This window comes from Salvelinus namaycush, chromosome 6, assembly GCF_016432855.1.
Source record: "Salvelinus namaycush isolate Seneca chromosome 6, SaNama_1.0, whole genome shotgun sequence".
Taxonomy (NCBI): domain Eukaryota; kingdom Metazoa; phylum Chordata; class Actinopteri; order Salmoniformes; family Salmonidae; genus Salvelinus; species Salvelinus namaycush.
Window position 1 is genome coordinate 12,763,297 of NC_052312.1, and position 24,788 is coordinate 12,788,084.

At 43.1% G+C, this 24,788-nt stretch overlaps 1 protein-coding gene across 1 annotated transcript in view; it reads left to right on the top strand.

The window, feature by feature from the left end:
* The first annotated feature begins 7,326 nt into the window (after nt 1–7,326).
* LOC120049234 (Kv channel-interacting protein 4-like) overlaps nt 7,327–24,788 on the top strand; it is a 182,568-nt gene continuing 165,106 nt past the window's right edge. Inside the window, exon 1 of the mRNA XM_038995471.1 lies at nt 7,327–7,414. Coding sequence (XP_038851399.1) covers nt 7,327–7,414 — 88 coding nt within the window. The remainder of the gene's footprint in view (nt 7,415–24,788) is intronic.

The window sequence follows — 24,788 nt, forward strand, 5'->3', positions numbered from 1 at the left end:
AGATCCCGATATGAACCTCAGCCAAGAGATGCATATCTGGACTCAATATAGTTTCCTATCTTGAATGTGCTGAGAAAACACAGATATGCAATGTATAGGATGTCGAATGAGTCTATTCCGGATATGGACTAATTCGATATCCTGAGATTCATGTACGTGACATTCTATACATTGCGTATGAAATGTCCATCCTCACAAATTCTGAATCCAGGTGTGTCTTTAAGACATATATAATATTGGGATTACTCCGAATATCACACATGGACAATGTAATTCAAGGGTTTTTCTTTATTTTTACTATTTTCTACATTGTAGAATAATAGTGAAGACATCAAAACTATGAAATAACACATATGGAATCATGTAGTAACCAAAAAAGTGTTAAACAAATCAAAATATGTTTTAGGTTTTAGATTCTTCAAAGTAGCCAAAGTAGCCACTTCAAAGTAGCAGCATTTATGACGGCTTTGCACACTCTTGGCCTTCTCTCAACAAGCTTCACTTGGAATGCCTTTCCAACAGTCTTGAAGTTTCACATATGCTGAGCACTTGTTGGCTGCTTTTCCTCTCTGCGGTCCAACTCATCCCAAACCATCTCAATTGGTTTGAGGAGGGCTGCTTGTGGAGTCCAGGTCTGTTGGTGTGGGCTGATTGTGGAGGCCATGTCATCTGATGAAGCATTCCATCCCTCTCCTTCTTGGTCATATAGCCCTTACACAGCCTGGAGGTGTGTTGGGTCATTTTCCTATTAATACAAATGATAGTCCCACTAAGCCCAAACCAGATGGGATGGCGTATTGTTGCAGAATGTTGTGGTAGCCATGCTAGTTAAGTATGCCTTAAATTCGAAATAAATCACAGACTGTGTCACCAGCAAAGCACCCCCACACCATCACACCACCTCCTCCATGCTTCACGGTGGGAACTACACATTCGCAAATCATTCGTTCACCTATACAGCATCTCACAAAGACACAGCGATTCAAACTAAAAAAATCTCAAATTTGGACTTCAGACCAAAGGACAGATTTCCACTGGTCTAATGTCCATTGCTCGTGTTTCTTGGCCCAAGCAAGTCTCTTCTTTTTATTGGTGTCCTTTAGTAGTGGTTTCTTTGCAGTAATTCGACCATGAAGTCCTGATTCAAGCAGTCTCCTCTGAACAGTTGATGTTGAAATGTGTCTGTTACTTGAACTCTGTGAAGCATTTATTTTGGCAAACATTTCTGAGGCTGGTAACTCTAATGAACTTATCCTCTGCAGCAGAGGTAACACTGGGTTTTCTTTTCCTGTGGCGGTCCTCATGAGAGCCAGTTTCATCATAGCGTTTGATGGTTTTTGCGACTGCACTTGAAGAAACTTTCAAAGTTCTTGACAGTTTCCGGATTGACTGACCTTCATGTCTTAAAGTAATGGTGGACTGTTATTTATCTTTGCTTATTTGAGCTGTTCTTGCGATGATATGGACTTGGTCTTTTACCAAATAGGGCTATCTTCTGTATACCACCCCTACCTTGTCACAGCCCAACTGATTGGCTCAAATGCATTAAGAAGGAAAGAAATTCCACAAATGAACTTTTAATAAGGCACACCTGTTAATTTAAATGAATTCCAGGTGACTACCTCATGAAGCTGGTTGAGAGAATGCCAAGAGTGTGCAAAGCTGTCATCAAGGCAAAGGGTGGCTACTTTGAAGAAACTCATATAAAATATATTTTGATTTTTTTAACACTTTTTAGGTTACTACATGATTCCATATGTGTTATTTCATAGTTTTGATGTCTTCACTATTATTCTATAATGTAGAAAATAGTACAAATTAAGAATACCCTTGATTAAGCAGGTGTGCCCGAACTTTTGACTGTTACTGTATATTTTTATTTCTTTTAAGGTATATTTTATGTCATTTTATCCTTTACTGGATAGAAGAGAGACGGTGGGAAATCTTTTTTTTTGCTGAAATAGCAGTGGGCCGGACTCGAACCCATGCTGCAGTGGTAGGCTATATGTGATCCAGAGTCAGTGCTTCACATATAGCGACTGTAGGCCACACGTAAAGTTTTTGAATGTTTGTATTTTTTGTAATGCATTGGAAAGTAATTTTTCTCTTTGCTTTGTTTGTAGTTCTCTTTCCTTCACTCTCTCTTTTCTCTTCACCTCTATCCTCGTCATCCTCCTCCTTCCCTTCAGTAGGCAGTGATGGTTAGTATTCCCTTGGCCTTGTTTTAAAACCTGTAGGGTCAGTCTGTGAGGTTGCAGGTGCCAAGGTCAGGGTGTTGATATTTCAGCAGCAGGCACCACCAGGTCCACAGCCCAGCAGGTTCTGGTTTCCTATCTCTGCTGAAGGTGGTTGAAACCAGGTTGTGCTTCAGACACCTCCAATGGATTCAAGGGTATTGGGAAGGAAAGTGTGTGTGTGTGTGTGTGTGTGTGTGTGTGTGTGTGTGTGTGTGTGTGTGTGTGTGTGTGTGTGTGTGTGTGTGTGTGTGTGTGTGTGTGTGTGTGTGTGTGAAATAAGGCAATGTCTGCTCACCGTTTGTTGCTGTTAGACTGACAGTAAGAGGTTCGGTATCTGGCAGAACTTAGCAAGAGACAATACAGTATTAGCCTATTTCATACAATATCATTCATCATTGCACCATGTCTCGTCACAGAATCTCAAAATTCCCGAAATTTGATGTGTTTTTTTTGTTGAGGTTATGTTCTTACATGTATTATCCTTTTTGGAATACCAGTACCATAACAGAAGCTACCTATTACATAATCTATCCTGACTGTTAACATCCCATGACGTCAGCAGGGCTTCCAAGAAGGCAGGCTCCACACTGCTCCTGTAACGATGTGAGCTATCAGCACGGTTGTCGTCATGGCAATTTCCATGAAGGCAAACATGACTGGTCTTGAGGGTGTCCTGACTGTACGTATATGGGCTTGGAATGTGATGGTCATGAATCGTATACATTATGTGTGTATTTCGAGGAACAGAAGATCCTAATTTAATGATCTATAAAAAGTTACTTGCATGTCTGGTCAAAGATGAGAGATTGCTGTTACTTCTTCCTGCACGCAAACAATATTGTGTACACTAGTTGGTATTATTATTTTGCCAGTGGTTCAGATTGGCTCAGGTTTATGTGAAGGGAACCACTGACTATCTCAGTCTGTATTGTCAGAGATAGACCAGAGAACTCAATTGTCCTCATGTCACTTGAAGCATCCCAGAAAGCAGTGCATCCACAAAAATGGCCTGTCCTTAAAATACTCCAGCAGAACTTCAGTGAATCACAACTGCAAGGGAATTTGCTGTAAACGTTTAATAGGCCCTTTATGTTTATCAGAAACACAGCTGGAATTGGAAACCAGGCGGTGGGTGAGAGGTGACCGAGCTGCACAGATTCTCAACCCAAATTCACCCTTGGAGAAAATGGTGCACTCTGAGAGGAAAAATAGAGGACACCTTCCCACTTTCTCTCTCTCCATGTATCTTTTCGGACCTCGCTGATTGAAATGCCTGCTATTGAATGCGCTTGATTAGGGCTGCACACCTTCAGGTATTGGCTGGCTCATTCGATGTGGACTCTTGAGAGGGTGAAGCAGCAGGCACATAGGAAGGGTGTTGTTTTTATTTTTCACTGAGACTTTTGCTGAGAGGTTTAAGTTGATGTTGGTGTTCTAGTCCAGATCTGGACTCCAATGTAGTTTGTTTACTTTCAGTTTTCTTGTAAAAAGAAAGACAATGAGCTGACATGGTAAGTTGACATATAGCCTTATTTCTTTCTAACACTGCATTTGGTCAGTGGTCAGTGGTGATTAAATGTTTATTAGACATGCTAGAGTTGTCCTTCATTATGACATAATGTGATATTTTCATTTTGCATTAATGTTGTTTTTACTGGGTACATTTTTTGGGAGCTTTGACCGACGGTGTGAATTTAATCCACAGCTTTAGGAATTGACAGAAAGGATGACTCTAATTTGTTCAAAAACACTTTTCTACGTGGAAACAGTCCCTGTGCTCCTCATCTCTGTCCTAAAATAATGTACTTCAGAGTCACGCGCCGGCGAGAGCAGAGAGGTCGGAATCCTCAGAGGTGACAATGGCACTTGCGGAAAAAGAGCTCTCCACTCGGAGCGACATTCCCAAAATAGGCCTTCCTGTTCTGTGTGCACGGAATGACCTGTGGAACTCTACCCTCATTTCACAGTAGATTTCAGCCACCTCATTTCATACCTGAATGCTCAAGCCTCCCCAATGTTAGTCAGGCACATAGGCCTCACAGCACCCAGACTACCCATTTGACAGCCTTGAAATAATATCACTGAAAGGGATGTTTTTTTAAATTGATAGCAGGGCATGTGAGATAATTGATTAAGGAGTTGATGGGGTTTGAGTTAATGACTGTCTCTTTTGACTGGGGAAAACATTGGCATTGATCGATGTGCGTAATTGAGGTAAAGGCTAATTAGTGGGCGACGTGATGTGCTCGTCCTGGTCAGTTGGTCGTGATGTCATCAGAACCTGAGTGCCGGCGCTATTTTGAGCGACTAAAATATGATGGGCGCAGCCCGTCAGTCATTATCAAGCCAGATGAGATAACTTTGGCTCCCTGGCTGTTATTACCTTTAAATTAGGTTCCAGCGACATGCAGGAAGCCCCTTCCCTGGCTCCCCCTGTTAACCAGCTTTTCCCAACCTCTCCTCATATCACTCTCTGATCCTCACTCAATATTCCTCCTCTCTCTTTCCGTCTCATTTTCTCACTCTCACCTTGGCTTCTGTACCTACACTACCAGTAAAAAGTTAGGATACACCTACTCATTCAAGGGTTTTTCTTTATTTTGACTATTTTCTACATTATAGAATAATAGTGAAGACATCAAAGCTAAGGAAATAACACATATGGAATCATGTAGTAACCAAAAAAGTGTTAAACAAATCAAAATATATTTTATATTGGAGATTCTTCAAAGTAGCCACCCTTTGCCTTGATGACAGCTTTGCACACTGTTGAAATTCTCTCAACCAGCTTCATGAGGTAGTCACCTGGAATGATTTCAATTAACAGGTGTGCCTTGTTAAAGTTCATTTGTGGAATTTCTTTCCTTCTTAATGCATTTGAGCCAATCAGTTGTGTTGTGATAAGGTAGGGGTGGTATACAGAAGATAGCCCTATTTGGTAAAAGACCAAGTCCATATTATGGCAACAACAGCTCAAAATAGCAAAGAGAAGTCAGTCAATCCGGAAGATTTCAAGAACTTTGAATGTTTCTTCAAGTGCAGTCGCAAAAACCATCAAGAGCAATGATGAAACTGGCTCTCATGAGGACCGCCACAGGAAAGGAAGACGCAGAGTTACCTCTGCTATAGAGGATAAGTTCATTAGAGTTACCAGCCCAAATAAATGCTTCACAGAGTTCAAGTAACAGACACATTTCAACATCAACTGTTCAGAGGAGACTGCGTGAATCAGGCCTTCATAGTCAAATTACTGCAAAGACACCACTACTAAAGGACACCAATAAGAAGAAGAGACTTGCTTGGGCCAAGACACACGAGCAATGGACATTAGACCGGTGGCAATCAGAGGTTTTTGGTTCCAACTGCCGTGTCTTTGTGAGACGCAGAGTAGGTGAACGGATGATCTCCGCATGTGTGGATCCCGCCGTGAAGCATGGAGGAGGTGGTGCGATGGTGTGGGGGTGCTTTGCTTGTGACACTGTCAGTAATTTATTTAGAATTTAAAGCATACTTAACCAGCATGGCTACCATAGCATTCTGCAACGATATGCCATCCCATCTGGTTTGCGCTTAGTGGGACTATAGTGGGACTTTTTAGTGGGACTTTCAACAGAACAATGACCCAACACACCTCCAGACTGTGTAAGGGCTATTTGACCAAGAAGGAGGGTGATGGAGTGCTGCATCAGATGACCTGGCCTCCACAATCACCTGACCTCAACCCAGTCGAGATGGTTTGGGATGAGTTGGATCGCAGAATGAAGTAAAAACAGCCAACAAGTGCTCAGCATATGTGGGAACTCCTTAAAAATTGTTGGAAAAGCATTCCAGGTGGAGCTGGTTGAGAGAATGCCAAGAGTGTGCAAAGCTGTCATCAAGGAAAAGGGTGGCTACTTTGAAGAATGTAAAATATATTTGGATTTGTTTAACACCATATGTGTTATTTTATAGTTTTGATGTCTTCACTATTATTCTACAATTTAGAAAATAGTCAACATAAAGAAAAAACATTGAATAAGTAGGTGTGCCCAAACTTTTGATTGGTACTGTATATCTTCACCCTCCCCTCCCTCTCTCGCCCTCCCTCGCACTCTCTCTCTCCCTCGCACTCTCTCTCTTCCTCGCGCTCTGTCTTTCGCTCGTGTCTCTCTCTCTGCCCTCCACCCACCCACCCATCCGGTCTCTTTCTCTCTGCCCTTAGTACCTCAATCTATCCCTACATATCCCCCCTTATCTCTCTCTCGTGATCTCTTTGTTTCTCCCCTCTCTCTGACTCTCCTGGGAAACAGATTCCATTCAATTAACACCGTCCATCTCTGGTTATAGTGCATTGCGGCGTGATATGACAGGCCCGTAATCTGCTGTTCTGTCATTGCTGATTCATTGAGGTAGACACTTTCCCACTACTACTTTCCCCACCTCCCCTTCTCTCTCCTCCTCCTCTCTCCTCCCTAGGGCCAAACAAGCCCCTCCCCCCTTGGCGGGGGCAAAACATCCACAGATGGTGCTGAGTAGAGTGATCATCCAGCGTAGTACTGGAGCAAGAGAGGCAGAGAGAGGTGGAGAGATACTACACAAACAAAGTAAGAGGTGGAGAGCTACTGTACAGACACAGCTGGAGAGAGGGGTGGAGAGAGAATATCCTCAGTTGTAAAAGAGAAGCTTCAGTGAGAAGGACAAAGAGGAAAGAGACACTGCAGAGAAAAAGAGAGAGGGCAATAAATACAGAGCAGCCCTGTGGGGACCAAGAGGTAAACTGACCCTGACAGAGCGCTCGCTGCGCTGCCAGCCCCCGGAGGCGCCAGAGAAGCCCTGAGAGATTTGTCACATTAAGAAGAGCCCCCCAGTGCTCTCCACACACACATGAGCCTACCGCGGCCGCCACTCTCTCACACACACACACACGAGGGGCAAGCCGGGGAACGTAGCCGGACAGAGGAGTGGAGTGGACTGGATGACAAGAGGAGAGGAAAGTCACTGTTTCACTCAAAAGCCTAGAGGGAGGACCAAGAGAGGACCAAGAGGATTACACGCTGAAAAGGAGTCCCCATTCCCCTCGTGCCGCTCACCCTTGACCCCTGAAGCAAACATGAGCAGCTGCAGGAAGAGGTGCAAGAGGGAAATGTTTAAATTCGCCCAGTACCTGTATAGACTCATCACGGGCACGCTCCATGCAGGTAAAGTTTCTAAGGGGCTTTGTGCCATCACTTCTCTTCTACTGTGTGTTGTGTGAACACTAACTTTCCACTGCTTTCTTAGTCCTGCTGAGGAGGGATGTAGCCGAACGGTTGTGGTAATCTTGGATGTGACGTTGGTTGCTGTATTCTTGGAAGCTGCTTCTAAATGTGCTCATTTATGGTCACTTGCTTCAAGGTGCAAAGCAGAGCCAAGCTTCCACAGACGCATAAAACTGCCACTTTCAGAGCTATCAGGCATTTTATTTCTTGCCATTCCTTGTGGTGTCTAGCTGATGTATACAAGTATGACTCTGGGTCAAGTTACAGTGAAAAATACCAGAGTTGACGTTTGCTTATTACATGTTCCAGATCATTGGGTGTTTGTGTGTATCAGAGAGAAAGAGAGCAGAAAAGAGAGCAATAGAGCTGAAGACAGAAAGAGGGCGAGGAGGAGGTTGGAAGGGACTGAAAGAGTCTTTATCTCGTCGCCTTGGACAGGTGCCTGAAAGTATGCCACTCATCGCTAGTAGTGTACAACCCTTCCAGCATGCCTGAGCTGCACCGCACAAATGGGACGTTAGTCATTGAGGACCCTTTACACAGCTTCGTCAAAGAAGCCCAATTATGTTGCATTTGATTGTTTTGTTACAGATAAATCTGTGCATCGTTACAGCTGTGACAACACAGCCTTCTGTGTTGTCACAGCTGTAACGATGCCTGGCTGTAATACCTGGCTGTAATTGATTTATTGAACACTTAGAGCGTTTGACTTTATATGCAGTAGCCTATATGTTATGCTACTTTAATGAATTTGTCATGCTGTTTGTTCCAGTGTATGAGCCACAGAGTTTGTTCATGGGTGAAGCGTATTCTTGGTCATTAAAAGTGACTGAAGTTTAATTCTCATGAATATATTAATCAAGTTGCAAAGTGACCTTGGTCAATGTGTTTGCTGGCTCCTCAGCGAACCTCGACAGGTAAATTATACAGCCATACTGCATCAGGAAAATAATTCCCAGAGTAACTTCCTTGTTCGCATGAGTTAGGTGTGATTTGTAAAACTGTGACTATATTAACAGATTGATTGTAACTTCAGTACTACCTTAACTCTCACGTCTGAGCTTTGGTGATTGGACTGATGGTGAACCAATGAGATTTAAAGAGATGACATTGGATTATATTGGATTACAGCGGATTAAGATGTGACGAGTTACATTCAGAATAAAGGTTACCGATAGTAGCATGTGGATATAACATGATCTATAGATACTGTAAGCATACAGTATTCATAGAATGTGCTTGTATACATTATTCATGAAATGGTGTGTTTGTTTATACCTCTCATTCATTCAGTTGATTTTCATGTATTATGAAGACACTGGCTTTTGTAATGACCGGAGTACATTGTCAACTCTCTATGGTCTCTCTGGGCTAGGATACATCATATCCCTGTCTTTTTAGTACATTCATTTGGCTGCCTCAGAGGTTCATTGTCTCGCCAGTCGCGACGTGTACGATAGAAGTTTGACTACAATACCAGGTTTAGTATCACGATACCGTCACGAAACTCGATTCAAAAACGATACCACAACAAAAAGAAAGGTGTATTAGCCAAAGTCACAGAATGGCACTTGATCCAGACAGATACTCAGCTACTACTCTGTTCAATTGTTGAATGAATCAATTATTCAATCATAAAATCAATTTGACAATTTGACCAATCTAACTACAAAACAACATCATGGTTATAATTTATTTGAATGGTAAATCTCTATTGATAAACTGGGTCTATTCATAATAGAGGTGCATGCATATTATTCAAGAGGAGTGTGTGCATGCATTGAGTTATTGAGCTTGTTTTACCTGATTTAATGGAGCTACTGATGTCAAACAATCCCTTCCATTTAGGACTTATTTTATTGGCAACTGCTAGTAGAACATTATTGTATTGTTCTGATCAACAGCAATTGTGTTGAAGAAGCGATCTCATATTTGATAAAAGTGTGTGCTGTATATTTAAGAAAGTAATGACATCATTAGCAAGGCTGAATGTGGCTGTGGAATCAGACTCTGTAGCTATGGAATCTAGTGGAAATCAGACGGGAAGCGAGTGAGACAAAGAAGTGAATTAGTATTTGGTGGCGAGGGAGACAAAGTGAATTAATAAAGTTTTTGATGACAAACTGCTTTGAAATCAGCATATTTTGTGTTATGGTTAGCATATTATCACAAACAAAGTACTAAGGTAGTGAATTGATGTTGCTTCATCTGTAAGATGGCAAGAAAAGTTAGCCTACTATTAAAGCTGGAAGCTACCGGTATCATCTTACATTGTAAAAGTGTGCTAGCCTGCATTGACATTGTTTTGCGAACAGTAATGAACAGTTTTAATATTTCAAGATTATTGGGAGCTAACAATGCAGCCCAGACAGCTCTAGGAAGGAATGAGTAAGTGGAGCAGGGACTCTGCTCTTCACGCTATAAAGGGGATGGTCTGATATACAGACTTGATCCTCTCAATCACGTGAGACAAAAGTACCGAACATTACAAGAAAATTTGTACCGAATCTTTTTTTTTGTATCGAGAAAGTACCGAAGTTTCGGTATACCGTGTACTACTAGTGTATGAGGACGTCCTAAGCCTTGAAGAGGTGCTAAATTAAAATGCTAATGACCTACAGAGGCAAATGTGCACCTTCTGAAGTGCTAATTAGAACTGCATGTACTTCAATGAATAGCTGCTCCATACTCATTGCAAATGCTCAGGAATATATATAACATATAATACATTAATACATGTAGAGGACATGTCAGCATTGGGGAGGTTAGCGGTTCAGTACATGACTGGATTTGGTTGGCTACAAACATCTGGTTGCGGCCATGGTCAACTTGGTCAACAACAACAAGTGCTCCGGCGCGTCCTTGCTGATCTTGGGGAGATGTAATGATAGGTGTTCTCCACCAATGGGCAGCCTCGCAGCGAGATGTCAAAAGTGTGCTCCACCGACGGGCAGGGTGTAGCATGGTATTTTCCACTCAATTACACCACTCAATGATGTGGTCAGTCACCATGGGAGGTATGAAGCGTAGAGAGAGGATCATCTCCTCTCCTCCAAGCGCATATTTGTTTCCATACCAACAGGTGATTGTGGTCAGGTTACACGTCAGCAATTGTCGTTCCCCCTTGTCTCCCCATCAGATCACGTTTCCTCCTATTCATTGAAGCATAGATGTTATTTGCTCATAGTAGCATTGTTCTGGCCTTTCATTTTACAAATTGGTGGATAATATAGGCCTAAGTTAAATACATTTTTGGCAGTCATTTGTGTTTTGAAACCTGATAAAGGTTGACTTATTTCAGGTGTGTGGATATACCAGTAAAACAGGCCTTTCTAAAAGGCAAGCTCAATCTGCTTATAGTGTAGTTAGTCTTTTCTGGCATTACTCCCTCTATTGACAGATAACGCCTAACTTATTAATTATGAATAGCTATGGATAAATCGAGCAGCTTTAATTCCCGTTGGAGGAAGCCCAATTCCTGTAAGCTCACTGACTCCAGCAAACCAAAATGTTGTTATTAACATCTTAAATCCAGTACAGATGTTTTAAGTGTGCATTGCCTCTCTCTGAACCTCCAATCCCCATTGGTTGCATTAAAAAGGGGATTCTGACACCGCAAAGTGTTCACATAATTAAATGGAGTATGTCAAGTGCCAGTATGATACGTTTGATCAATACTAGTATTGATTTGTAAGAAGCCCTATGGATTGGTATGGAGGTGTGGTGCTTTATCTACAATAATAAAATGCAAATGATGGAAAATGACTATCTGGCAGTTATTTGCACATTTGGTGTAGACAGGTTCAAAACAAATTTTATTTGTCACAGGCGCCGAATACAACAGGTGTAGACCTTACCGTGAAATGCTTACTTACAAGCCCTTAATCAACAATGCAGTTCAAGAAATAGAGTTAAGAAAATATTTACTAAATAAACCAAAGTAAAAAATGTAATAAAAAGTAACATAATAATATAACAATAAGGAGGTGATATACAGGGGGTACCGGTACCAGGTCAATGTGCGGGGGTACAGGTTAGTCGAGGTAATTTGTACATGTAGGTAGGGGTAAAGTGACTATGCATAGATAATAAACAGCGAGTAGCAGCAGTGTAAAAACAAAGGGGGTCAATGTGAATAGTCTGGGTGGCTATTCGATTAATTGTTCAGCAGTCTTATAGCTTAGGGTTAGAAACCTTTAAGGGGCCTTTTGGACCTAGACTTTACGCTCCGGTACCGCTTGCCTTGTGGTAATAGGGAGAACGGTCTATGACTGGAGTCTGACAATTTTTTGTGCCTTCCTCTGACACCGCCTAGTATATAGGTCCTGTATGGCAGGAAGCTTGGCCCCAGTGATGTACTGGGTCGTATGCACTACCCTCTATAGCGTCTTGCTGTCGGATGCCGAACAGTTGCCGTACCAGGTGGTGATACAACCGGTCAGGATGCTCTCGATGGTGCAGCTATAGAACTTTTTGAGGATCTGTGGACCCATGCCAAATATTTTCAGTCTCCTGAGGGGGAAAAGGTGTTGTGCCCTGTTTGGACCATGATAGTTTGTTGGTGATGTGGACACCAATGAGCTTGGAACTCTCGACCTGCTCCACTACTGTCCCGTCGATGTGAATGGGGGAGTGTTCAGCCCTCCTTTTCCTGTAGTCCACGATCAGCTTGTTCGTCTTGCTCATGTTGAGGAGAGGTTGTTGTCCTGGCACCACACTGCCAGGTCTCAGACCTCCTCCCTATAGGCTGTCTCATCGTTGTTGGTGATCAGGGTTACCACTGTTGTGTTGTCAGCAAACTTAATGATGGTGTTGGAGTCGTGCTTGGATGAACAGGGAGTACAGGAGGGGACTGAGCGCACACCCCTAATGGGCCCCCGTGTTGAGGATCAGCGTGGCAGATGTGTTGTTGCCTACCCTTACCACCTGGGGGCGGCCCTTCAAGAAGTCCAGGATCTAGTTGCAGAGGGATGTGTTTAGTCCCAGTGTCCTTAGCTTAGTGATGAGCTTTGTGGGCACTATGGTGTTGAACGCTGAGCTGTAGTCAATGAATAGCATTCTCACATAGGTGTTTCTTTTGTCCAGGTGGGAAAGGGCAGTGTGGAGTGGAATTGAGATTGCGTCATCTGTGGATCTGTTGGGGCGGTATGCGAATTGGAGTAGGTCTAGGGTTTCCGGGATGATGGTGTTGATGTGAGCTATGACCAGCCTTTCAAAGCACTTCATGGCTACCGACGTGAGTGCTTTGGGGCGGTAGTCATTTAGGCAGGTTACCTTTGCTTTCTTGGGTACAGGGACTATGGTGGTCTGCTTGAAACATGTAGGTATTACAGACTCGGTCAGGGAGAGGTTGAAAATGTCAGAAGACAATTGCCTGTTGGTCCGCGCATGACCTGAGTACTCATCCTGGTAATCTGTCTGGCCCCGCGGCCTTGTGAGTGTTGACCTGTTTAAACGTCTTGCTTACATCGGCTATGGATAGCGTGATTACACAGTCATCCAGAACAGCTGGTGCTCTCATATATGCTTCAGTGTTGCTTGTCTCGAAGCGATCATAAAAGGCATTTCGCTCGTCTGGTAGGCTTGCGTCACTGGGCAGCTTGCGGCTGGGTTTCCCTTTGTAGTCTGTAATAGTTTGCAAGCCCTGCCACATCCGACGAGCGTCAGAGACGGTTTAGTAGGATTCAATCTTAGTCCTGTATTTAAGCTTTGCTTGTTTGATGGTTCGTCTGAGGGCATAGAAGGATTTTTTATAAGCTTCCAGATTAGTGTCTCGCTCCTTGAAAGCGGCAGCTCTGGTCTTTAGCTCGGTGCGGATGTTGCCAGTAATCCATGTCTTCTGGTTTGGATATGTACGTACGGTCACTGTGGGGACGACGTCGTTGATGCGCTTATTGATGAAGCCGGTGACTGAGGTGGTATACTCCTCAATGCCATTGGATGAATCTCGGAACATATTCCAGTCTGTGCTAGCAAAACAGTCCTGTAGGGTAGCATCCGCGTCATCTGACCACCTCCGTATTGAGCGAGTCACTGGTACTTCCTGCTTTAGTTTTTGCTTGTAAGCAGGAATCAAGAGGATAGAATTGTGGTCAGATTTGCCAAATGGAGGGCGAGGGAAAGCTTTGTATGCGTCTCTGTGTGTGGAGTAAAGGTGTTCTAGAGTTTTTTTCCCTCTGGTTGCACATGTGACGTGCTGGTAGAAATGAGGTAAAACTGATTTAAGTTTGCCTGCATTAAAGTCTCTGGCCACTAGGAGCGCCACTTCTGGATGATCATAAGGTGCTCTACCTCAGGCGAGCAATACCTCAAGACTTCCTCAATATTAGACATTGCGCACCAGTTGTTATTGACAAATAGACACCCCTTGTTTTACCAGACGGAGCTGTTCTGTCATGCCGATGCACAGAAAACCCAGCCAACTGTATATTATCGTATCGTCGTTCAGCCACGACTCGGTGAAACATAAGATATTACAGTTGGGTTGTAACCAAACTAGGCCCACATCTTGTCCCACATCTTTAATCAGTTATTTAGCATAATCTACTCAATCTCAGGGATGTTGATATTTTATATTAGCTTTTTGGTAATGGGATAATGTTAAATGTACACTGACCCTTTTAGAAGATGCCTTTTCTTCAAGAGTGACTTACTGTATAGTATACCACCAATGCTGCTGCTGGTGGTCATTGAAAGTAAAGACATTGTATTTAGCCTGAAAACATCTGCTGAGGGATACAGCAGCCAACAGTGAATCAAGACGATGATGAGACGCAACAAGGAGTGCCATCAAACATATGAAGTAGTCCACTATCATTCAACCATTGGGGCCAGAAAAGCATTCCTACCTCAGTTAACTACGTATGAAGTAGTCCATTATTATTCAACCTTTGGAGCCAGAAAAGCATTTCTACCTCAGTCAACCCATTGCTGAATAAAAATCAGCAGCGGCAAATGATTTACGACTTGACGTGATTGACATCTATAAGTGTTTTGACCAGACCAATGACCGCATCACTGTGATGATCAGGTAGTAGAAGGATAGATTAAGCAAATTACCGCATATGATTTTAATCGAGTTAATTGTTCTAGAATAGGCTCAACGCCATTGCTTTTTTGATCACTTTACTTTCAAGGCACAGTCCATGTTACATGTTACAGTCACTGAGATGATATCTCTATACATAGGCATGCAGTGCAGTATGGCACCATACTGTATATAATGGCTTATATAAATTGGTTTATTTCACTGGCAACTAGCATATGAGTGTTGAGGTCTGGTTTATTCATGTGGATGATGAACAACGATAGATTACCATTACATGTTTCAATGTGGGCAAAACCTATCCGACCCTTAAGGTTATGGCGACTACAATAGCTACAGTAGGACTGCGGTTAAATTTATATTCATGGTACACGTTCTATGTTAACACCTTGGCAGAGCAGGGTCCTTGAATTGTTCAGCAGTGCTCAGCCTCAGAGAACAGAGGGAAAACAAATCTGAATTGTACCGGTTCTCTGGCCATAAAACGAAACTGCAACGATTTATCTGTTGTGAGCACGGAGGGAAACACTTACACATCTGCCTTCTAGAATGCATTGTTTATGATGGAGAGAGGAAGAGAAAGAGACTATTCACCAAAGTATCAATCAAGTCCATTTAGGTTCTCCAAAGCTGCACGATTTACGCGTTTACTCCTTAGCGGGCATTTCAGAGCTAATCCTTTATCTTGTCAATATCCCCCCCAGACCTTGAGGCAACACTCTCTGCACAAGTGTTCCAAGTCTCTCCTGTACATTTTGTCTTCTGTGCAGCCGATGCCCCTCCCTGCGCTACAGACAGCGTGCTGTAAATCTTCCATTTGCTCCAGATCAGAGGTAGATATTTCCTCGGTTTTTCCTCCCCCTCTCCGGTCGGATGGGCCCCCGAGCATCCGACCTGAGCATTCAGCTGTCACCTGCTGCAGCTCCTGTAATGCATCATCCATTTTCAGCCGAACAGGCTCAAATACCTGCCGCTGATTCCAGAACATTCACGCCTATTTCCCTCCTGTTTTGTTGTTTGTTATTGGATCCGTTACCTGGGGAAAGTTTCCTTAGACCGACTGTAACTTTAGTCTCTCTAAAGAGGTGTACAGGTCCCTGGATTCTGTTGAAAGAGGTTGTGATCCTTCATTGATTTCAAGTAATTTTTTTTAACCAAATCAATTTGAATTCTGTCGAGACTACCATTTCCACTCCTTACTCTTCCGTATTGTAAAGTGAGAGAAATGTTGAGACATGTTGCCTCCATGAAGACAATCAGTGATGTTCTATATGCTTTCGGAGCTAAATTCTGTCAATTCAGCATAAGACATGTTCACGAGAAGTTGCTTGTAGGGAGAGATATTTGCAAGTGTTGGATCCAGCCCAAAGCTTAGGACATTGCTGATACTGATTCTTCTGCTCATGTCTGCTACAAAGTACAGCCTGTTTGGGGGTGATTGTGTGTATCTTTGTGTTTGAGTGTGCATCAGTGTGTGTTTACATGTGAGCAAAGGTGCACCTCTGTGTGCATTCCCAGGACTGTCCATTTCCTAGTATGTATATGAATTTTTGAGTGTGTGGTGGCAGAATTTGGGGTGAGCTGTTGCCACTTCTCAAGGGATATGTTCTGTGTTGGTCTGTGATGTTATGCCTTTCATAGACTCCTGGTAAGTCTGCACCCTAACACAAGACCATTGTGTTCTGGAACTGTTGCTTGTACAGTATAAAGTAGCTGTTGTGTAACAATATGATTGTATTGTCATCTCCCACTACAGTGCATTCCCGAAAGTATTCAGACCCCTTGACTTTTTCCACATTTTGTTACATTACAACCTTATTCTAAAATGGATTACATTGTTTTCCCCCCTCATCAATCTACACACAATACCCCATAATGATAAAGCAAAAACAGGTTTAAAAAAATAAATAATAATATTACATTTACCTAAGTATTCAGACCCTTTACTCAGTGCTTTGTTGAAGCACCTTTGGCAGCGATTACAGCCTCAAGTCTTCTTGGGTAGGAGGCTATAAGCTTGGCACACCTGCATTTGGGGAGTTTCTCCCATTCTTCTCTGCAGATCATCTCAAGCTCTGTCAGGTTGGAGGTGGAGTGTCCCTGCACAGCTATTTTCAGGTCTTTCCAGAGATGTTCGATCGAGTTCTAGTCCGGGCTCTGGCTGGGCCACTCAAGGACATTCAGAGACTTGTCCCGAAGCCACTCCTCCGTTGTCTTGGCTGTGTGCTTAGGGTCATTGTCCTGTTGGAAGGTGAACCTTCGCCCCCAGTCTGAGGTCCTGAGCTCTCTAGAGCAGGTTTTCATCAAGGATCTCTCTGTACTTTGCTTCGTTCATCTTTTTCTCGATCCTGACTAGTCTCCCAGTACCTGCCGCTGAAAAACATCCCCACAGCATGATGCTGCCACAACCATGCTTCACTGTAGGGATAGTGCCAGGTTTCCTTCAGGCGTGACTCTTGGCATTCAGGAGAGTTCAATCTTGGTTTCATCAGACCATAGAATCTTGTTTCGCATGGTCGGAGAGTCCTTTAAGTGCCTTTTGTCAAACTCCAAGCGGGCTTTCATGTGCCTTTTACTGAGGATTGGCTTTCGTTTGACCACACAACCATAAAGGCCTGACTGGTGGAGTGCTGCAGAGATAGTTGTCCTTCTGGAAAATCCTCCCATCTCCACAGAGGAACGCTGGAACTCTGTCAGAGTGAACATCGGGTTGTTGGTCACCTCCCTGACCAAGGCCCTTCTCCCCCGATTGCTCAGTTTGACCGGGTGGACAGCTCCAGGAAGAGTCTTGGTGGTTCCAAACTTCTTCCATTTAAGAATGATGGAGGCCACTGTGTTCTTGGGGAGCTTCGATGCTGCCACATTGTTTTGGTACTCTTACCGAGATCTGTGCCTCGACACAATCCTGTCTCGGCGCTCTACGGACAATTCCTTCAACATCATGGCTTGGTTTTTGCTCTGACATGCACTGTCAACTGTGGGACCTTATATAGACAGGTGTGTGCCTTTCCAAATCATGTCCAATCAATTGAAATGACCACAGGTGGACTCCAATCAAGTTGTAGAAACATCTCAAGAATGATCAATGGAAACAGGATGCACCTGAGCTCAAATTTGCATCTCATAGCAAAGGGTCTGAATACTTATGTAAATAAGGTATTTCTGTTTTTTATTTTTAATACATTTGCAAAAATTTATAAAAATCTGTTTTGGCTTTGTCTTTATGGGGTATTGTGTGTAGATTGCTGAGGATTTTTGTATAATCAATTTTAAAATAAGGCTGTAACGTAACAAAATGTGGAAAAAGTCAAGGGAAATGAATACTTTCCGAAGACACTGTTCAGTGTATGAATTGTGGCTACATATTACTGTCTGTGCAGAGAATCAAGATCTATAGTAATGGTTTTCATGTGATGTGATACATATTTTATAGCAAAACATAATTTTCCCGGACTCAGATTAAGCCTATTCTTACTATTTTAGGGAAACCGGCCCATGAAGACTCAATTGGATATTTTGAAATTGCGGTCCATAGAGCCGACATGGTTCTTCAGACATTCCGAGGCAAAAATATCCCAAAGCAGCTTCACTGTCCAGGTCGCATCATAACTATATTTCATTCTGACTGAAAATGTTCAGACACCCCCTAGCTGCAGACAGTCGAGAAAGTAAAGTAGGACAATTGTATTACCACTATCAGAGGTAAGAGCTACACTATATATACAAAAGTATGTGGACACCCCTTCAAATTAGTGGATTTAGCTTTTTCAGCCACACACGTTGCTGACAGGTGTATACAATCGAGCACACAGCCATGCATTCTCTATTGACACAAATTAGCAGTAGAATGGCCTTACTAAAGAGCTCAGTGACTTTCAATGTGGCACCGTCATAAGATGCCACCTTTCCAACAATTCAGTTTGTAAAATTTCTGCCCTGCTAGAGCTGCTGCTATTGTGAAGTGGAAATGTCTAGGAGCAAAGACGTCTCAGTCGCGAAGTGGTAGGCCACACAAGCTCACAGAACGGGAGTGCTGAAGTGCGTAGCGTGTAACATAGTCTGTCTTTGGTTGAAACACTCCCTACCGAGTTCCAAACTGCCTCTGGAAGCAACGCCAGCACAAAAACTGTTTGACGGGAGCTTCATGAAATGGGTTTCCTTGGCCGAGCAGCCGCACACAAGCATAAGATCACCATGTGTTGTGTAAAGCTTGCCGCTATTGGACTCTGGAGCAGTGTGAACGTGTTCTCTGAAGTGATGAATCACCATCTGGCAGTCCGATGGACTAATCTGGGTTTGGCGGATGACCGGAGAATACTACCAACCCGAATGAATAATGCCAACTGTAAAGTTTGGTGGAGGACAAATAATGATCTGGGGCTGTTTTTCATGTTTCGAAACCACTCCACAAGTTTCTTGTTAACAAACTATAGTTTTGGCAAGTCGGTTAGGACATCTACTTTGTGCATGACACAAGTAATTTTTCCAACAGTTGTTTACGGACAGATTATTTCACTTATAATTCACTGTATCACAATTCCAGTGGGTCAGAAGTTTACATACACTAAGTTGACTGTGCCTTTAAACAGCTTGGAAAATTCCATAAAACGATGTCATGGCTTTAGAAGCTTCTGATAGGCTAATTGACATCATTTGAGTCAATTGGAGGTGTACCTATGGATGTATTTCAAGGCCTACCTTCAAACTCAGTGCCTCTTTGCTTGACATCATGGGAAAATCAAAAGAAATCAGCCAAGACCTCAGAAAAAAAATTGTAGATCTCCACAAGTCTGGTTCATCCTTGGGAGCAATTTCCAAACGCCTGAAGGTACCACGTTCAAACAATAGTACGCAAGTATAAACACCACGCAGCCGTCATACCGCTCAGGAAGGAGATGCGTTCTGTCTGCTAGAGATGAACGTACTTTGGTGCGGAAAGTGCAAATCAATCCCAGCACAACAGCAAAGGACTTTGTAAAGATGCTGGAGGCAACAGGTACAAAAGTATCTATATCCACAATAAAACGAGTCCTATATCGACATAACCTGAGAAATGCTGCTCAGGAAGGAAGAAGCCACTGCTCCAAAACCGCCATAAATAATCCAGACTACGGTTTGCAACTGCACATGGGGACAAAGATTGTACTTTTTGGAGAAATGTCCTCTGGTCTGATGAAACAAAAATATAACTGTTTGGCCATAATGACCATCGTTATGTTTGAAGGAAAAAGGGGGAGGCTTGCAAGCTGAAGAACACCATCCCAACCGTGAAGCACGGGGGTGGCAGCATCATGTTTTGGGGGTGCTTTGCTGCATTAGGAACTGGTGCACTTCACAAAATAGATGGCATCATGAGGACGGAAAATGATGCGGATATATTGACGCAACATCTCAAGACATCAGTCAGGAAGTTAAAGCTTGGTCGCAAATGGGTCTTCCAAATGGACAATGACCCCAAGCATACTTCCAAAGTTGTGGCAAAATGGCTTAAGGACAACAAAGTCAAGGTATTGGAGTGGCCATCACAAAGCCCTGACCTCAATCCCATAGAGATTTGTGGGCAGAACTGAAAAAGAATGTGCGAGCAAGGAGGCCTACAAACCTGACTCAGTTACACCAGCTCAGTCAGGAGGAATGGGACAAAATTCACCCCTTATTGTGGGAAGCTTGTGGAAGGCAACCTGAAACGTCTGACCCAAGTTAAACAATTTAAAGGCAATTCTACCAAATACTAATTGAGTGTATGTAAACTTCTGACCCACTGGGAATGTGATGAAAGAAATAAAAGCAGAAATAAATCATGCTCTCTACTATTATTTTGACATTTCACATTCTTTTTTTTTTTCAATTTAAAGTTTTATTAAGTTTTCAATCAACCAACCAAACACATTCCACATTCACAGATGTGACTTAAAAAAAAAAAATAATAATAATAATACAAAATTGTTTTATATATATATATATATATATATACATATATACATATATATATACATACATACACATACATATATACATATACACACACACACACACACACACACACACACACACAAATAATAATTATAACAAAATTTAAATTATAGAACTTGCAGCAGCACTATCAAGGTTCTTATTAGCTATTTCCAGCCTTAGCTGAGATGACGAGCCAATAATTAGTTTTTAGATTTTACAGCACCTTACACAACACGCATCTGCTCATCTCCCTGATTCCCCCATTCACTCTGTCCAATTTGAAATATAGTTGAGTAGTGGAGACCAGAGTCTATCAAACTTGGGCTGTCTCTTGTGGAGGTCATAAGTGAGCTTTTCAAGAGGGAGAAAGTCAACAATTACATTAATTCTTCCTACTAAGCTAATTGGGAGGGAGATCCAGGTTTGGAGGTTGTTCTTGATTCGATCCAGGAGTGGAAGATAATTCTCCTTGAAAAGCCTATTCAGATCTGGTGTTATGAATATCCCAAGGTATTGAAACCCCTGTGTCTTCCATTGGAATGGGCATAGTGTCTTCATAGAACTGGTGAGTGTAATATTGAGAGGGCAGACAGTGGATTTGTTAAAATTAATCTTATAACCTGAAAACGTGCCATACTGAGCAATTGTGTCTAAAATGGGAGGAAGGGATTTCTCAGGGTTGGATATGTAGAGCAAGACATCATCCGCGTAAAGCGAAATCTTGTGCTGCAGGCCGCCTGCAGGAACACCCATAATACTTGGATTGCTCCTTATCAACTCTGCCAGAGGCTCCGCCCCCAACAAGTAGAGCAGGGGGGACAGCGAGCACCCTTGTCTTGTGCCCCGTCCCAAAGGGAATCTGTCAGAGTTCAGTCCGTTAGTAGTCACCATGGCATTTGGATGAGAGTATAGTGATTTGATCCATTTAATAAAGTTTGGGCCCATGTTGAACTTTTCTAAGACTGAGAACAGAAAGCTCCATTCCATCCTGTCGAACGCCTTCTCAGCATCCAGTGAAGCCAGCAGGACAGGGGTCTTCTGTGCGTTTACTTGATCAATAATATCAAAAAGACGGCGAATGTTATCAGAAGAGTATCTGTCTCTAATAAATCCCGTTTGGTCCGCTTTTATTATTTTGGGAAGAAGAGTGTTTAGTCTTTTGGCGAGCAATTTGGTAATTATTTTGTAGTCGAAATCCAACAAGCTTATGGGCCAGAAGGAGGAGCAGGATAGGGGGTCCTTGTCTTTTTTGAGCAACACTGTAATGCGAGCTGTGTGCATTGAGTCTGGGAGAACTCCGTTTTTGCAAAAATCCTCCAGCATTGGCATGAAAATAGGGCTAAGCTGGGGCCAAAAAGCTTTGTAGAACTCTCTGGGGAATCCATCTGGGCCTGGGGACTTGTTAGGTGGCATGGAGGTAATTGCCTCCAGGATCTCCTCAGGAGTGAAGGGGGAGTTGAGATCTTCTTGGTCGGTCTCTGATAGTTTAGGTAGCGAGATTCCCTCTAGGAAGGAGTGGAGTTCTGCCTCCGTCTGTTTTCTCTCAGAGGTATATAGTTTGCAGTAAAAATCATGAAAAGTTAAATTGATCTTTTTTGGGTCATATGTGACCTCATCCTCTGCTGTTCGGATAGCCATAATTGTACGCTCTGACTGCTCTTTTTTTAATTGATAAGCAAGCAGTCTACTAGGCCTATTGCTATACTCATGGTATTTCTGTTTAGTAAAGAAAACTTTTTTTTTAATCTCCCGAGTATAGTCCAAATTCAGTTTGGCTTTGGCTGCTTTAAGTTGACTCCAGGAGGTGCTGTCTGGGGATTGTTTATGTACTTTTTCACAGCGTTCCAGCTCCCTCTCCAGATCTAGCCTGTGTGCTTCCATTGCTTTTTTCTTAGAGGAAGCATATGCAATTAGATGACCTCTTAGTGTGGCTTTAGCAGCGTCCCACATTGTGGCCGGAGAAACAGGAGAATCTTTGTTGTCTTGTGTGTAGTTGTCTATCCATGTAGTTACCAATGTATGGAATGCTTCGTTTGATAGCATGGAGGTGTTGAATTTCCAGCTCTTTGATCTCGGGATGTTTTTGCCGAGGTCAAAGCGGAGGTGGACAAAGGCGTGATCCGAAAGCGCTATGGGTCCGATTGTACACGTGGCTGAATTTATGAAACTCTTTGGGATAAAAATGTAATCTATACGGGAGTAGGTGTTATGGACATTAGAGTAGTATGTATAGTCCATAGCTGAGCTATTAGTCTCTCTCCAGATATCTATCAGTCCCATCTCTTTAGTAAGAGAGTTCAACATCTTTGCAGATCTAGGATTTGTGGTGGGGACTTGAGATGATTTGTCTAGGGTTGGGTTCAGGGTACAATTAAAATCTCCGGCCAACACTCCAAAGGAAACACAATGCTCATTGAACCGGGTTATCATTTTCGACATAAAAGCAGGAGTATCTGTGTTAGGGGCGTATATGTTTAAGATAGTAATTGGTTGCCCATACAGTGACCCAGTTATCAAAATAAATCTCCCCTCCGGATCAGATATGTTTTTGTCAATTATGAATGGAACATTCTTATGGATAAGTATTGCTGTACCTCTACTGTTGGATTTGAAAGATGAGAAATACACCTGTCCCACCCAAGCTCTGCGGAGTTTGGCATGTTCAGCATCACAGAGGTGTGTCTCTTGCAATAGCGCGATGTCTGCTTTTTCCTTTTTTAGAGCACATAGTATCTTTTTCCGTTTTATTGCATGGCCTAGACCGTGGCAGTTCCATGTCAATAGATTTAAGGTACTAGTCATCGTCATCGAACAGTAATCGAACTTTAGTGCAAGTCATCTCTGGGTAAAGGTGGATAGTAGTTACAGCTGCGTTCACATAAAAGGAAAATAAATGGTTTACATAAAATAACAATCTCTGAACACCCCAGCCGAGTTCCCAAACAACTCGACATATCCCGTTGGATCTATTACCTCCCCGCTCAGTCACAATTCTGTGTTCCAACAAAAAAAAAGACCGGGAACAGTTAGCAACGCACAACGTCTCCCCCTCCCCACCAAAGAAATGCCTCATCCTCTCCGCCCCGCATTGAGTAAATGACAACGTAGCCCCCGTCCAGACCACATTAAAAAAGGGAGAAAATAAAATCAATAGCCCAGCCTACATATAGTAGGCCTAGGTTATAATATGGGGCCTATCCCTCTCAGCTAAAGGAACATAAATATAGATTGGACGGCTATAATGACATTTAGCAGGGCGGGTGGGTCTTTGGATATCGGCTATATGTTGTCTTACCTCCTTTAGTAATAACAGTAATCGCATTTAGTCAATGGTCCATTTCTCATTGACCGGGGTTGTCTTTCAAAAAACGTTTTGCCTCTTCGGGAGTTTTGAAGTGTCGCAGGGCTCCTTGGTGAAGAATCCTGAGCTCGTTTGGGTATTTGAATCCCCTAAAGATGCCTCGGTCAATGGAGCATTTCTTCACCTCGTCAAACTCTCGGCGCTTTCGGCGTATTCCAGCTGACAGGTCCTGGAGTAAGGTGAGTTTGGCGTTTCCCACTGTAATGGTGTTGGTTTTCGCCGCCTGTAGGACTCGTTCCTTGTCGGTGAATCTCAGGAAACGTATGGTGATTGGGCGCGGTGGTTGTCTGGCTGCTGGTGGGGGCCTCAGTGCTCGGTGAGCTCTCTCGAGTTCTATGGGCCTGTCGGTGGACAGGTGGAGCCACTCGGGAAGTTTGTCTTGCAGGTAGCGGATCAGTGGCATGTTTCCCTCTTCTTTTTCGCCCAGATTTAATAGAACACAATTATTCCTTCGCCCCCTGTTTTCCAGGTTCTCTGTTTTCTCTTCCAGCTGCTCTATTTTTTTTTTAGCATATGCTATTGTTTCCATGGCGTCTGTCAATAAGTTTTCCGTGGATAGGATTTGCCCCTCTGCCTCGTCCAGGCGCCCCGCGTTTATGGTTATCTTGTTGTTTATGTCAGGCAAAGCATTTTCCAGGATTGTCACCTTGCCCCCTATCGCACTGAGCTGAGCGTTAATGGCATCTAGTTTAGTGTTGAGTTCTGTACGTTGGGATCTCAGCTCAGAAAAGATGTCTTCGACAGAGTGCGAGGTTGGCATTCGTTGGGCCTCGGGGGGGAACGGGTCCTCTTTCTCCTGGCTAATGGCGCTAGCTTTTTCTGAAGCTAGCTGCTTCTTGGAGGCTTTTTCCGTCGCTAGTACTCGAGTCCGGGTAAAAATGTCACCTGTAGTGTTGCCTTTTGAAGCCGCCATGACTTTTTGACTAAAGCTAAATGAGTTTAAACTTGAAGTG